The following is a 16922-nucleotide window of genomic DNA, read 5'->3' on the forward strand; positions in this document are numbered from 1 at the left end:
TCATGAGTGCAATCTATCAAAAATTACTGATGAGTATTTTGTTTACCATGTGGATTGCTTCACTCTGGAAGAATACGAAGGACAGGATGCTTTGTGGTAGAATGAACTGAGATCTCACATGGTTATTTAATTCTAGAAGCTTACAAAAGCTGTTGTTAATTATGTTGTTATTGTAGTAACTAAAGGCTAATTAAGAGTCTAACTGTGATAGGTACAGTAAAACACAGGGAGCCTGCCTCTATTTTGCAAATTTTTGCTATAAATAGGTGTGTGGTATGAGGCATGTGAATGCTTAGGAGCAGGAAGATTTGTGTTAGTTCTTTGGTTTTGTATCTCACTGTTTTGTAAATGTTCTGGTTGAGGGAGTTAAGAGGAGGCTTGTATATGATTTGGCAGAAGTGAAGCAACTGTAGGAAATAATATACATGTGTTCCTAAAGAAGGTGGCTGTATGGTGGGGGAAATAGGTAGTCAGCACTGGCCAAGGATATGTCACTGTGTTAAAGACTATTTTAGCTGTGTGGTTTCCCAAAGTAAAAAGTATTGGTAGTAAAAAGATTCAGAAAATACTTCCTGTTTATCTCAGTCAAGATAGTCTTAGAAGGAAGCATGATGATGCATGACTTATGCATACTGTCTATGTGCAGAATAGTCATAAGTGCAGTATCTGTATTAATGCTAATGGCTTTTTACCCACCTTTGAGCAATCTTTGTAACAAGAAAGTGTCATGGAAATATGTGAGCATAAAGCAGAAAACTGTTTTTTCCTTTTTCCTTTTTCCTTTTTCCTTTTTCCTTTTTCCTTTTTCCTTTTTCCTTTTTCCTTTTTCCTTTTTCCTTTTTCCTTTTTCCTTGTTTGAAGCATAAAACTGCTTATGGTTTGCTTCAGCAAGACCAACTGAGTTCTTGGAAGAATTTTAAGTATCAAAGAAGTCAGGGAACTAGAAGATAAAATGCGAAGATCTGGAGTGTAAGCCTCTTCTGACTCATCTGGAATAAGATTTTAAGACAAGAGATTTATTCTTGCTCCAACAAAAAGAAAACTTGGCTGTCAGTGAGTGCCTCTGGTGATTTCAAGCTGATTTGTAAAAACTCTCCTTGATGCAAAACCATCCTCCTGCTAAAGAAGTATTATTGATGGACCTTCTTTAAGTGAAGAAAGAACTGTTCCTTGCAGTTCTTAGGCAGAGAGCAACCATGACAGTTGTTAGAAACATGGTATGAAATGACTTTCCTGCATAGCCCGGTGTGTTGGCAAAGGTGCACTGTAGAGAACTTAACTGCAGGTCATCATCTCTTTATCCAGCTACTCATTTCCTTCTGAATCAAAGTTTGTCTATTCCTAGGCTTTGGTAAGCACTGGGCACAGGCAGTCACTGTAGTGCCACTGCTTCCATGGGAAAGGAAAACACACTGCATAAGCACTGACCTGTGCTATATCACTGGATAAATACCCTTGCAGGTGCAGAATGAAATAGTTTGAGGAAAGAAATAGAATGGGCAGAGAGCCAACAGATTCATGGCTCTGCAGATCCACTGATCAGACAATGGCACTGAATGGTTTGTAGAAAGCAGAAGTTTGGCCAGAGGCTGCAGCTGCAGTTACTGTTGCTTGATAGTCGAAGGAAACCTCCTTTCCTCTGGCTGCCCCTCAATTTTCCTGCTCAAAGGTCATTTCTAGGGCATGGACCAGGGTTAACTCTTTCATGTTGTAGGGATGGATTACTTGCCTTTGTTTTTGCTTTTTTTTTGCTTTTTTTTTTTCCCCCTAAGCATGGAATAGATAATATGGGCTCATATTAAAACAGTAATCCTCTTCTGGAGAAAAAGTGGCATATGGGAACTGGTCTTTGCTGTTCTGCTTTGCTTGACACAACTGAATTCAGAAATGCAGAAGTGTGTGTATATATTTATATATTCAGACACACACACATATATATATATATATTCTTTTTTTTCCTCAATCCCTCAGGAAAACGTCTGGCTGGGGGAATTTGCTTTGAGTATTGAATTCACATGTTACTCCATAAGTAAGTCTGCCCTGTGTGAGTGAGAGATATTGGTTATTTTACAGTCATATATTTAAAGAGTTGTTGTGGTTGTGATGTAGAAGTTTTTAAAATTATTTCATTGATAGGCTTTCTAAGCTTTGGTGCACCTGCTTTGATATAGCCTGAGATTTGGAGGAAACAAAATGGTGGCTCCCAAGACAAAATCCATGTCAGATCACAAAGCCAACATCTTTTCTAGCATCCTATCAAGGGATCCTGCAGATGCACCTGATAAATGGGAAAAATCAAAGGAAAATATAACAAATTTGGATAGCTGAATGATAGCAAGGACATCTCTTTACTTATTAGCACTAGGTTTTAATAGATTCAAGATTCTTCTTTTCTGATTTTTTTCATATTAAGGCAAAATTTTTGACCCACCTGTAAGTCCTGTGTGTGCAGCGCAGAGCACTCTTGGATAAAAGTCTCTGACAGTACTGGGAGATCCATAGTGGAACATGTTTAAAACATACAAAAGATCCACAGTGCAGCTGGAGGAGTTTAAATCTGCTTTGAATTTGTAATTGCGTCAAGCAATTGTTTCTCTACCATGCCTAATAATCTCCTGTTGCTGTAAAGCTCTATTTTCTGAAGTCTTTTCTTTGACTACTAGATATAGGTCACAGCTTTAAAGCAGCATATGACTGAATGATTCTTGTCTTCTCTGCTGCTTTTTACACTGCAGTGTTTGGTCTAGAAAAGGAATTTTGCATGTTTTGCATGAGTCATGATAGGATCATTCTTCTGAATCTGTGGCTTTAAATACCATCTATGAACACACCTATATAGTGTTTTTGCAGACATATGTGCCTGTGCTTTTTGGCCTTGGGCCTGTTTTGGTTTGGAAGCTGTGCGACTGTGGAAACATAAGGCTGGACTGTGGTTTGTATGAATGGTTCCCTTTTGTGTCAGGTTTAGCACTGAGCGTTTATGTGGCTTTTAGTGAAGCTGCATTTTGCATGGCTGATGTGGGATATGGTAAAATAAGTTTATGTACGACATGCCTGATAAGCTTTTATTCTGATGCTAATATTAGCTTATACTTGGTTACCTGCATACATCACAGAATGTGAAAATCCCAGACTGCTTCTGGAATATCATTGGCTCTTATATGCAACTTCAAGTATATATCAATGAATTACAAATCTGTATTTCTGCAGTAGCTTTCTGCCACATACGTTTTGCTTGACTCTGGGCAAGTTGCTTCTAATCAGCTAATTAAACATCAGCCATTTGCTGCACGAGTTGAGGCAGAGGTCGAGTGGAAAACTGCAGCCATGTAATTAGCCATAGTACACACTGGTTTAAATGGAAATGCAGAGGTCTAGCAGGATTCCTGTTTGCCCTGAAGTTTGTATCAAACACCATGTCAGAAAAGTGCTGATATACATCTGATATTTGGAGGAGTGCTGCTATGGTCACCTGCTGATGTTAATCTAGCCCATCCTGATTACTGCATATTTGTATATGACCTTAGTTTTGCCATTTCTCAGATTCTGTTATGGTTTTCCAATTTAAATATCTTCCCTCTCAAAAATGTTTTTCTTAAAGTAGTATGCATTAGCACAATATTAGAGTAGATTTTAATGAAAAAATGTATGCTTCAAATTCTGTGAACAAGACAAACCGTGTTCATGGCTTTGTGAAAGAAATTTAGCATTCAGTGATAAAAGCAAGATAGTGACTTATTCATAGGAGGTAACAGGAGAAGTATCTAAAATACTAAAATATTTATTTTCAGAGTGTTCTTAGATGTTTCAAGTTCACAAGAGACTTTTTTAAATCTTTGCAGTATTGAAGTCCAACATTAATTTTCCAATGAGAGCATCAATTATTTTGAAAGCCTGTAATTACAGTGCTGTTGGTTGTCAAGGGCATAAATCAGGTGGCCTCAGAACTGAAGAAAACTCCTTTCCTCCACCATTAATCACTCATTTTCACTGTTAGTTATTAAAACAATGTCTTAAAAACCTATCATATCTGTATGCGTGCTATAAAAATGTTTTTATGCATGTATGGAGTCTTAAGGTGCAAAGTGATGCACTTAGATGCAAAGTGATATTGGAGTGAAAATGTCAGCTGAAAATGGCTGCAGTTTCACAATAACACTCAGTTATGTGTTAACATTAACTGTTTATAGCATATGGCACCAGAAAACTATCACTGAACTAATAAAGAAAGGAAAATGATGAAATGCATATATTTTTTAAAATGTACATGACATTTTCCATGAAAAAATTTTACATCAGGCAGTAGAAAAACTCGTTATTAATTAATGTTACACACAGCGCTGCACAAAAACCATCAGTGAAAATAACTGAGGATTTTGCAGTTGTTGTTGCGAAATTTTGTCTAGCAGTTGTGCCTGCTGAGCAGCTGAATGCCTGATAGGTACACATCTCAGACATGCTGTGGTACTCTGGATAGTTTCTAGTGCAGAATATGAAGGTCAGGCAGAAAGACATTTGGCTCAACAGTTAACACTGCAGTGCTCAATCTTTTTTCAATATCAGGAGAACCTGCAGATTGCAATCCTGTTGTCGTATGCTGGAATCTACTGAGCATGTATTCTGCTGGCTGTTTGCATGCATTCAGCAGCTGCAGTGCTTCCTGGGAATGTGCATTTGCTACACGCTGAGGTCGATAACACTGCCCATGTGCAGCGTGTGTAGCCCTGTGACCCTTAATTGTGCATGTAATTATTTGGATACTCTCCAGTTCCTATACATTATCAATGAATAAAGGCTGAATACAGCCAGATAAATATTTTTTTTTTATTCTACATCAAAGTTTTTTTGTTTGTTTGTTTGTTTGTTTTCCCTGTGTGATGAGTAGAGTGATGGGAGAGTAGAAGCTTCTGGGCTTCTCAGATAAGGATATTCTTGGAGTTCAGAGCACAAGTCCTGAGTAGGGGTGTTATGCACATAACCTTATTTTTAAAAATATGTAACCTTATATTTTACGCCACTTTGATTTTTCTAATGCAGCAGCTCCTGCCTTTGAAACTGAAAAGTATGTGTTTTTCAAAATGAAGTCAAGATTGCCTGCATTATCACTGATTGCCGATAATTTGGTTTCTGCAATGATATAATTGGGCTCTTTTTTTCTCTGTTTATCTGTTATTCAAATAATCTTTTGCTCTGTTATTTCAAACTTTCTAGGTAAAAAGCAACAAACAAAATCTTAAAGAAAAGGGAAGCTGTATGTAGTTACCAAAATATCAGCAGTTAATAATTAGTTTTGATTAGTGTTGAAATAAAAAACAACTTATGAATAGGACAGAATTGGAATGGTTGGTAGGCATTCAAAATTATTCAAAGTTTAAATGCAATGGTTTTGAAACAGTCATTCTGATCAGTATCTGCCTGACATTGTTATAGTTAAACAGATTCAAGAGGAAGTAATATGAATCCAGGAATTTGGCTTTGGGATTTCATTAGTGTTCAAAATTTCCTTTTATTGACCTGAACAAATCTGTGGGCAATATTTACTCTCTGCTTCTGTGTATAAAGCTGCTCTTCTACAGTTATGCAGGGAAGCACATAAGAATGTATTACGTATGCTTTTTAAAAAAAAAAATTCTTATGCCAAGAGTGATTTCAGTGGAAATAGTGAATTATTTACAATAATTATGGTAAAAAATATTGTTTATAATAATTGAAGTTCAATTCTCTGCAATATAGCAATTACTCTTAGCCTGCTAAAGTCAGCTGGAAGTGAAAGGCTTTGTAACAAATACATTGGACTCGCTTTCAATCTCAGCTGAGCAGAGAATTCTGATAATTTGTGTTCAGATTAAGGTTTATTATATTATTAATCTAAAATATTGATTTAGCTTATCATGGTGTAGCAGAAATGCTAAGTCATGGCTTGAAGCAGTGATTGAGCACCAGGTGGGAAGACAGGGCCAACCCAGGAGAGTTCAGCTGCATGTAATGCTCAAGAGTGACTGGAAGGGATGGAGTCAGGATCCACAGCTTCCCTGACCTCATTTAAGGGTTAGCAGTGGAGGTGAGGGTATCTTGCTGGAGATCCCTGTATACTTGAGGCCTTCTGAAGGTGAGTAGCTTCTTTCCTTTGTTTCTGTGCCCACAGCTTATTTGAACAAGTCCTCACTTACTGTAGCTGGAAACTTGCTGCTCTTACTGTTGCGTTACAACATTACTCATGGTAAATAAGCACCTTGTGATTTAGTATATTTATTCATAAACTACTCTTATTTTGTAACTGAAGAAATGAAATATGACTGACCTTTAGAAGACCTTAACTTTGCTGGAGTAGCTTATTTGATCAGATATACCTGGAATAGTTAGGCTAACAAAAGTCCAATATAGGTTCAATGATATTGACAGAAAAGTTCTGTTTGTGGTTCTTCATTTGGAGAATAAGAATGTATTATTTTAGTTATGAAGCTTACTTTCTGCTAGTATAAAATACAACAGCCTTAGAAGATCCTGAAGTAGAAAACATACATTTCTTTAGCACCGTGGTGGAATCGTATTTTGTAAGCTGTCCTGTTACAATTTACCTGAAATGGCTATGACACCTGGCATCTTCTGAATCTTGCCACTGTCTTGGACCACTAGGTCTAATTTCCATTTCTTCCTGTGCCAGAAGCTAAAAACAAAGAATAATAAGATAGAGACTAAATGTATTAGCTTAATAACTGAAGGGAAATTATCGTAAGTAATGGTGAAAGTAGTAATGAGAAGACATCCATCGTGTAAGATAGTGTTGCGGTGTTTTGTTTTGTTTTTCTGAATGCAATTCTTCATTTTCTCTGGCTGGAATATCTTAAATGCATTCAAGCCACTGTGACCTTTTCACTGAGTTTTTAGAGATGTTAATTATTAGGTGCAACTTGCACAGAAAATGGGGATGCTTGCTTGTTACTTGAGTGATGTGGACCGTGTTCTGCTTACAGTTGTGCCTGTGCAATATGTGCTTGGAAGTTTCATAGGTTGTGTTTTCTATGACTGTACTCATTCAAAACTTGTCTTAAAAAATACTCAATTACTGATGAGTAGTTCATTTAAGTAAGTAGACTGCTGTGATAAATAGATGTATTTGTGTGCTTGGGAGCATGTGCATATTACCATATACAATTTCTAACTTCTAAGCTCTGCATCTAAATTCACTCCTCATTCTAATATGTTCCTACAGAAACCTGCTAATTTTTTTCAGGTGACATTTGAGAGTAGGCAGTTATTGCTGATGGTCCCAACTTCAGTTTCCATCTGCCTGTCCTGTGATAGCTTGTAGAGTTTGTAGAATATGTGGGAAATGTAAAGTAGTTTAGCAACAGGGCAAAGCAGAAATGGAGGCTGTATATTTGCTTGAGCTGTGTGCAGTTGTGCAGTTTACAACACAATTTGGCAGTAAGTTCTTGTCCTGTATAGCTGCTCCTCTAAACATCAACAGTGAGATAAAAAAAAAAAAGAACCAGAGATGAGCAGGAGATTAGCCATATCTGATGACTTAACAAATATTTTTAGTTTCACGTTTGTCCATGTAGCATCAGGCTATCCCTAAGCAGTCGTTCCTGAATTTGACACAGTCTAAAAAGAAAATGACTACATATATATTCTGAGAAGTTTATGGTGAAAATGTTACCTGATGTAAGTGAGGTAGACTGAAGTACACTTCTTTGCTGCCTGTGGTAATTTCCTGAGGAAGAACTCAGCAATGATAAATAATAGAAGCACTCTAACAGCCATAGCTTCTGCCTGCTCCTCTGTCCTGTGGGTTAGTTGGTAGAGATTTATCCTGTTGCCATATATACAGCTGCAGAATGCTCCTCCACCTACTAATGTGTTTCTAGACTGAGATCTGACTTCCTGATAGCTTCTGTATGATCAGAGAACTATGTTTCCTCATCTGCTTTGCTCATGTAATTTGAGAGAAATTAGTCTTTCTCATCACTTTTGTAGGTGTATAAAACAAACATAACACCTCCTTTAAATAAATTGGGCCAGCATAATTTCATTGGGTTGTAAATGTTGTCTGTGTGAAGGGATTGAAGGCAGATGCTGTTGATGCTCTGCTCTGCTCTGTTCTTTCTGGAAAGACAAGAAGATGCTTGGGGTAAATCATATGAATTGATTTGGGGAGGGAATGCTGTGCAGCCCAGGAAGTTTCAGGAGCTGTTCCCAGGGAGTTTCAACCTGGGGAGAACCTTGATGAATTATATGCTGAGATCTACAAGAAGGTAGATGCTCCTTTAGAATAATATGGAAGAAAACAAGAAAATGTCTTCCATGGAAAAACTATCCAAGTAAGCTGTCATCTGACCACAAAGCAAGGAAAAGTGACTGATCTGATGCTGCTGCAGAATGCTGTAGATTCAGGAAACTGTTGGAGATTTGCATTGTTAAAAAGTGTTATTGAGCTTCACAATTTATTTAACCCAAGCACTTGTGAATCTGCTGAAAGCACGTCATTCATTCTGTCTAATATTACTTTAAAAATCCTGCAGCATTTAAATTACTAGGATCTCAAAGTAATGTGCAACTTAATTAGATATCAGAAATTATTTAAGAAACTCTTTTTCTTGTATGGACCAATGGATATCATCCTCCCCAGTTTTCAGCATGACCCCTATATTTCACTAATATATAACTGTTTATATATTCAATCTACCTAAAATTAAAAGAGAAACTATTGGATTTTAAAAGAAACAAAACCCTTGCAGTATTTTCTTAATTCCAAATTAATCTGAATATGCAATTGTGAAGCTTGCTTCATCTTCCTCCTTTCCCTCCCAGCCCCAACAGTTCATATATGTTGATTGAGGCATTTGTTTGAGATTTAGGAGGCTCTGACAACTGAACATCAATATCAGCTCTTGTTTGGTAGAATGTAATTTTCATGGGTTTTTTATTACTATTATTTGCTTTCCTGCCCTTGTACAATGCTTTCCAGATACAAATTATAATGATAAATAGGAAACTGTGACCAATGACAAATCACATGCTTAAAAAGTGGGAAAATATATGATGGAGGTGATATTTTTATTACTGCTTAGTACGTTTTACTGTTCCTTAAATGAGCTCATTTAACTCTATAATGGTAATAATTTATTTCCACTTTTTTCTGCATCTAACACACTTCTTTGGCCACAGAAAGGATTAGCATCCTATGAGAAATTTTACCTTTAATTAATGGCAATTGGTTAAGAGTGTAGGAATATTTCCCTTTGTTCCTGTTGAAGTTCAGATAGTCTGACCTGCTGTTAGAAGATCCTAAGGGTTAAGGATTTCATTGCAGAAGTAGTAAGGTAAGTAATCAGCAAAGCTTTCTTGTTTACATGGATACCACTTGATGAATATGCAGATGAACATGTCACCATCTCAGATACCAGATGGAAATTGTTTGTGACTCTTAGATATGATCAGCAAGCTTATTTATCGTGCAAAAGCAAAATTAAAAGCAGTGGCTGCGCCTATCATCATAATTAAACCAGGTTAAATACATGCACTTTTAATCATCACGGTGTCAAGATTATGACCACTGTTAAGAGGATAGAAAGTGTTAGCAACTTTACAGAGCTCTAAGTGGATACATTAATTTGCTAATGGATTGGTTCCTGAACCACTGAATATTGATTTGTCTTGGGATATAGATATAAGATTTGGAAGTTTGAAGAAAGTAATTAAAAAGGATGTGGTGACTTGGAAGCAAGTATCACTATAATGTGGGTCCTTCTCTTACGGCACACTTCTTTCCTTTTATTTTATCTTATCATTTTCCCATTTTTTTTTCTTGCTATTTCATTGTCCCAGTTCTATCACTATCTTCTATACACTTTATCTTTCTTTTCTTCTATCTTCATGCCTTGTTCACTCTCCTCTGCTTCCTTCCCTGTCGTCCCTTTCTTATTCTTTTCTCTCATCCAGCTCTTTTGGCTTTCTATTTTAATCTCATCCTCTATTGTTTACTTTCACCATGTCTATTTCCAAACTCCCTATGCCTTTCTACATAATGCTGCTTTTCCTTGTCATGCTTTCTCCTGAATATTACTATCCAACAAGCCTTTCTTAGTTAATTGAGACAGTAAGCAGAAATCGAGTGACCAAACCCTGACGAGAGGAGCAATATGATACCTTTCTTTTTACTTGTGACTGTTTTCATTGTACTCCTCTGAATGTTAAGTACAGTGGTGTTCATTGCTGATGTAACACCAGTTTCCATTTCTGTAGGCAGAAGTGGTGCTGAGAGCTGTTAAGGTAGGCTGCCTAGCTTGCTGTGTCCTGTCCTATTCTGTCCTTCAGACTCTCACCCCCTCCATTTCTTTGTTCTCAGCTTTTCAAGGAACTGAGTACAGACATAACCAGAAAGCTTCTTGGTTCTCTCATCCTAATAAGGTGGGAAGGTATCCGTTGATCTATGACTTGCTGATAGAATCCAGGATATCAGACTAAAGATGCTGTAGTCAGAATTGTGGGCAGGTCAGGCACAATTTTAGCTGAAGAAAAGGAACCTACTAGAAAGCAATATCTGTTGTTGCAATGTTTAGCAGAAAGAACATGCAGTTTCTCCAAGGAGATGGAATTACAGACAGATTACCAGTGTCCTGCTTCCCTAATTGCTTGCCTAGCTAGAGTTCTCAGATATGAAGATATGCTTCTTATCTGGTTCATACCACCCAGTTTGATTATTTTCAAGTGTTGGAGAAAATTCATTTAAAATGCACTTCTCTGTGTTGCTATCAACATTTGGAACTGACACCTGGGTACTCTTTTTTTTTCCCTCTGTTGACCTAACCTTACATTTAAAATTAATGTAATGGATATCTAGTGTAGAGCATCAAAGATGTGGTGAGAGGCATTGACACCTACAAAGAATCAACATTTGCCTCTTCCTGCTTAAAACAGTATTTATTTTCATGGGTATTTTCAACTACGTAATGGTTATTCTTGTCTAGAGTATTTTCGCAATTTGTTTTAGGAAGCAACATCTCTATGCAGATTAGAGAAAGTGTTGATTTCTGTAGTGTGCTTAATTCGTCATCTGAGAATTCTTTGTGTGCAGTCAGTTTGTTTCTCCAGTGTCTCCTCAGTTTTGCCACTTGCTTGTATAATTCTTTCTAAGTTTCAGAAATAGTCCTTCAACTGCTCTTAGAAAAATCTGACTAAAAGCATCACAAAACTCTTCAAAAAGCGGGAAGGTGGCAATGGCAAAGTGCATGAGATGTTTGCTGTTTGTTCCATTAACTCTGTCCCATAATGGGTTTTTTTATTTCTTACAAGCTCTTTGTGCTGAACTTTGTGCTTTTTACATTGTCCTTTTTGATCTCAAGAGATGACATGAAGGTTATGTAAACCATAATTAAATTAATTTCTGTGAGATCATTAAAGATTACCTTGACATTGCTGTAATTCTGATCTTAAAAGATTGAGTACAATTTCTTTTTAACAGGGTTGATGGGAGTTAGGATCTTTCAGGAACTTGTGAAGATATTGGAGCATATAACAAATATGAAATTTTCCTCTCTGTAAATGTCAATTGCAGACAGAGTCCTCTTCCCAGAAGCATTATCGTGATCCTCTACTAGAATTTTTAGAATCAAATGTGATAAGAGCTTCATCCCTTACTCCATTAAAACTCTTCCAATTAAACTGTCGTGTGACAGCAATATGGCAGTTGTTTGCTACTTCCTTGTCACCAGAAGAATATCCATATTATATAGAAAGATCCCCGGGATATGGAAGACCTGAGATTGTGCCTTCAAATAGGTGTTCTCTATGGCAAGTAATTTTGTGATGCAATGGCACTTTTTTAATGACACAAAGGGATGACTTTTTGTGTAGATATATCACAGCAAGGAAGAAATATGGATTATTTTTATACAGCTCTATGAAAGAAATTATAACTAAACTTGAATTTGAGTACATTTTTCCTCAACCTTCTTTGGGTCCCCAAGGAAGCTGATTTTTATGTGGCTTTGTAACAAAAAATATATTCAGTTGTGAACTGTAAAAAAAAAAAAAAAAAAAAAAAATATATATATATATAAATAAAATCTAAGAGTGTGTGTGTGTGTATATATATATATATATATGCTCTTAGATATGTATATATTTCTGGCATGTTCAGTAAGGCAAAAAAAGTACATGTTCTTGAAGATAAGCTTGAAGGTTAAGTGTAAAATTCTTTTTTTTTCTGTAGGAGCTCTATGGACTCTAGGGACAGAAGAGAGAATGATCTCCATGTCTCTGTAGGTGTAAATTGCGTATGTTTTCAGGTCACTCCTGCTACCACAGAATCTGAAATGTGTGGGTTACTTTATAGAACGAGTGAAAGAACTTTTTTTTTTAGTTTGATTTGCTGCTAGTTAATCTACTGGAAGGGAGACTTGTAGTAATGTACAGAGCAGAAATGTGTGGATTTCTGTTATATCTAATATAATGTGGCATGCTTTAAATTTGCATTAATAGGAAAACTAAAGGTCTTCATAGCTCTTCCTCAGTCTTGCCCTCTTCCAGTTCCCTCAAATAACCTACTCAGCATCCTCATTGGGAAACTCTAAGTACTAAACTTCTTAGGACAACGTCATTCCCCTCAGTAGTTTCCCTATAAGAACAGTTGAAAAACAGGAACCTCGCTTCCAACCTTGAGTGCTTCACCTTGAGAGGTAAAGTCATGCTGGGTCTTTTTCTCTAGTGAAACCTCGTTTGTAATTAATGTGCTGCAGATGAGACTTACTCATTTGTAGCTGGTAACATCAATCCCTTCAAATTTCATTGAACTGCCCCCTGTGCTGTGCTGTTTGCCTTCTGCAGATCTGTGATAGAGTTATTGATGGGAGTGAAACCCAAGCACTTCTGCCCAAATGCCCAGCAGGGTAGATGTGGAAGATTGGTCAGTACTTAGCTGTGCCCTCTGCTCAGTGTATCTTATTTTGGTTCTCAGCTGGTCTTGCTCAACAGTGAGTAACTTGCATGGCTAAATGGCTCCAGAGAAGCAAAATGAAGCTTGTGTACCTGTGTCTTTTGGCTTTCCTTCTTTGAATAGTTACATTGAGTCATCTTTATGAAATGGTGATGTTTCACTGAGATGCCTGAAAGAAATGCTTTCTCTTCACAACTTCACTTGATGACCTTGCCCCCAGTATGATCCTGTTTTCAGGGGATTGGGCTATATTTAGAGCCTGTGGACACTAATGGTATTTAGGAAAACAGCTATGATTCTTTTGAAAATGTATTGCTTAGTAAATGATAAAAATGATTTAAAAAAAAAAAAAAACCACCACTACCAAAACAAAAGTAAGCAAAGCAAAACAAGTATTTGTATCCTTCTTCATTCCTTAGCTTTTTTAAAAAAAGTGAATTTTTTTTTTTATGATCAGTGGAAGTTACTCAGTGTCTGCTAATTGGTATTGTGGTAGAAGTAAAAATTCAGACCCAGCTCAAGTTAATGAGAAGGCTCCCACTGACTTCAGTCAAACTATGAGTTAAAGTATTTTCCCAGAGACAAAAGAGTTGAGGTCCCTGTGAAATGGCTTACTTAATCAAGGTACAAAAAGGGAAGAAGTTAAATCGCGCATCCAGGAAACTTGTATTCATCTTGTTAGATGTGGCAATGCAGTTTTTATTTCCAGAGTTGCTTGAGTATTTAAAAAAGTTTTTTGATGTCCATTCTGAAACTTTGGTTTACTGGTAGCCTTTACTGTAATAATGATATTTAATTCCTACCCCCAGTATGGCATCCTTCATTTCAGTACCATATAGTGTCAGATCATTACTATAAAACATTTTTCTGAGCAGAATGAAAAACTCAAGGACAGTGTAACAGGAAGGAAATCCTTCCATCTCTCTGCATGAATGAAGGGAGATGTCAAAGTAGATCTGACATTATGCACATGCATAATGTATATGTTTTTCTTCCCATTTTCTCTTGGTTAAATCTGATTATGATGGGAAACTGTATAAAAAAAAAAAAAAGAATGGACAACTGGAAATAGCTAATACATGCTGCTGTAAAATGTTTTGAATATTATTAAATGGATTAGCTATGCCATCAGAGAGAACAGCTGTGTTCTGAAGCAGGAAATAGCTTGATTCTGCTTTCTTTTTTAAGTCAGTGAAAATAATGTGAGACTGGAGTCAATGAATCTAATGAGTCTTTCAAAATATCTTCTTGGTATGAACTACTCTGAACATCACCAACTTGTGTGCAAAAACTATTAGAACCTTCTTAGGTTCTTAAATCTTCAGTAGGATTTGGGAGCACGGTTTAGCACTTAATACATAGCCTAGAGACATTAAATTACAGAAGAAAAGGATTATCAATTCTACAAATTTATAGAGCTTCACTTAGTGAAGCAGCTTGCACTTAGGGATACGTGTTATGGGGAAAGTATATGAGGTGACATGGAGAGTAACTTCATTTTATCATTCATCTATTAATTTTCACTATGAAATATTCTATGACCAATTGATATTTTTTTGTGTGTGTTATCAGCACTGCAAGTGCAGTGAGCTCTGATCAATAAAAATGACTGTATAAGGAGAAAGGTGCTCATTGTTAAGCTATAATAGACCTCCTTTGAAGAAGAATTAAGGGACGAATTTACTATTTAACTGATGATATGAGTAGCATATACGTTGCGTTGTCTTTGGATGCCTCACAGAGTCTGTGGTCTCTTTGTTCTGTCATACTTTTTATGGCTCAATTCTCACTTAGTGCTGTATTCTTCCATGATGTGGAAGCCGCAGACAGTGCTCAGGTATCTGAATGCAGATTAATTCCATCAAAGTTTAGGCACTCAGTCTCTGGGATTTCCAAGTAGTTGAGGCAGAGGTGAGAGAGCATATGCGAGGGGGGGAAAAAGCATCTCCAGGAAGTGATTTAGGTTTTAAGAGGACTGGATGAGGTTCCAATGACTTTTGGTGGAGCTAGAAGCTCCTGAGTGAGCTGCTACAGCTAAATGACTAAATATGGATGAACTCAAGCTTTGGTACACAGTTTATCCTCCAGGTTATTCCTGGAGGGAAATCCCATCTCCTAGAGTGTCAGTATTAATTTGAGAAGGATGCATCTTATATGTTCTGCGCTAAACAATGACCCACTGTGAGTTGCAGTCTTTAGAATTTATCTTCAGTTAATGTCATGCCAAATTACATTTTTAGTGGAAACATATATATGAAACCTCATAGGAAATATGAAATCACAGCCTCATATTTCACAGGATGGTGACCTCCTTGTTACAGCGGAGTGTGCAGGATACGTCTGTACTCTAACTGTAAAAGCACACCAGGAATCACAGAATCACATCTTTGCAAGGGTTGGAAGGGATCTCAAGAGATCATTGAGTCCAAATAAAGCAGGTACCCCACAGTAGCTCACACAGGTAGGCATCCAAATGGGTCTTGAATATTTCTGTAGAAGGAGGCTCCACAACCTCTGGTCAACCTATTCCAGGGCTCTGTCAACTTTATTCTATAGAGGTTCTTCTGCATGCATTACAGAAGTTCCTGTGTTCAAGTTTTAGGCCATTACTCTTTGTGCTATTGCTACACACCACCACGAAGAGCCTGGCCTCATCGGTTTACCTCCCACCTCCCTTTAGATATTTATAAACATCTATCAGATCCTCTCTGTCATCTCTTCCCCAGGCTGAACAGACCCAGGTTCCTCAGTCTTTCCTCACATGGATGATCTGGGCCCATAATCGTTTGTGTGACCCTCTGCTGGACTCCTTCTAGGAAATCCCTGTCGTCTTTGAACTGGGGAGTCAAAAACTGGACACAGTAAATGACTTTATGGTTTTTGTTCTACTGTGGTAATTGGTACAGATAGTTCAGTGCAGAGGGATTTTATTCCCCAAAGACTGAACTGGAATGAAAGACTTCATGCTAAAACTCAATGTGCTAAGAGGCCTGTGTTTTCTCAGGGAGAACTAGTTACTGTAACTGCCCACTACCATTAAGTTCCTGGGTACTAAATCCAATATTCCATGATACAGGATCTCAGTGCAGAGCTACCTTAGCCTTATACCCAATATTCTACGAACTTTATTTCTCTTTCTCAGTAATAGGATAATGGAACCTTTGAAAATTACTTACTTGGACCTGACAGAAAAAAAATTGACTCCCATTATCACAGAAATAAAGCAAACCAAAGGGGAAAATATACATGGTATGGCACTGTGTGTTTTAGCACCTCTTGTCTTTAGCTGTAAATGGCACAACTGTATTTCAAATTGCTGGTGCTGTAATTAGGATATTTTTATTGAGATTACATCTTCCTCTTAACAGTGCTGAAATGCTTTAGCATGTGACATTCTTAAGTCCTGAATGTACTATCTTGTAAAAAGCTGTTATGACTATATTCACTGAAAAGCTCATTTTTGCATGCGTAACTTGCTATGTGCTCTCTTCATGGCTACTCCACATCTCCCTTTCGCTTAGTAAAATTCAGTCAGAGAAAGATAGGAAAGTACATTTTAAGAATGATGTGCTTCAAATCTTGTTTTAAATTAAGTAGATTTATTGAAATAAATGCAACTTTCAGGCAAAAGAGTAAGGAATTCCTGTTTATAACTTGGTTAGGAATATGCAAGACTTGTACCATTCCTTTAATTTTCAATCCTGATGCTCTATTGTTCCCTTTCTGGTAATTTTTCATTCCAGTCTTTCAAATTCAACACAGATAAATATACAGCAATTGTCTATTACTTATAGTCTAAAAAGAAAAATGATGATAATGCTAGCCATGGCATGGATACTTGAATGGCTGTTAAGAGAGAGCCTGATGTTTTTGTTCTATTATGTTCTATTGTCTCTGCCTGCAATTACAGTTGTGAGATCAGGGTGTGCATTGTCTACATGTCTGTGCTGCATGGTGCTTTGTTACATGGCATGTTAGGGCA

The 16922-nt window shown here is 37.0% G+C and overlaps 1 protein-coding gene across 19 annotated transcripts in view; it reads left to right on the forward strand.

The window, feature by feature from the left end:
* PLPPR5 (phospholipid phosphatase related 5) overlaps positions 1–16922 on the forward strand; it is a 202723-nt gene that overhangs the window by 70010 nt on the left and 115791 nt on the right. Inside the window, exons 1-2 of one of the 19 annotated variants that reach the window (XM_090146295.1) lie at positions 5939–6109; positions 12218–12266. The exons of 16 other annotated variants lie outside the window; for them this stretch is intronic. In XM_090146295.1, the coding sequence (XP_090002421.1) occupies positions 12225–12266 (42 nt within the window). In that variant the 5' untranslated portion in view covers positions 5939–6109; positions 12218–12224. Of the gene's footprint in view, positions 1–5926; positions 6110–12217; positions 12267–16922 lie in introns of those variants that run through there. 2 more of the 19 variants (XM_090146311.1, XM_090146305.1) reach the window with 2 other exon arrangements.

This window comes from Phasianus colchicus, chromosome 9 (genome assembly GCF_987193195.1).
Source record: "Phasianus colchicus chromosome 9, bPhaCol1.hap1.1, whole genome shotgun sequence".
NCBI classification, from domain to species: Eukaryota; Metazoa; Chordata; class Aves; order Galliformes; family Phasianidae; genus Phasianus; species Phasianus colchicus.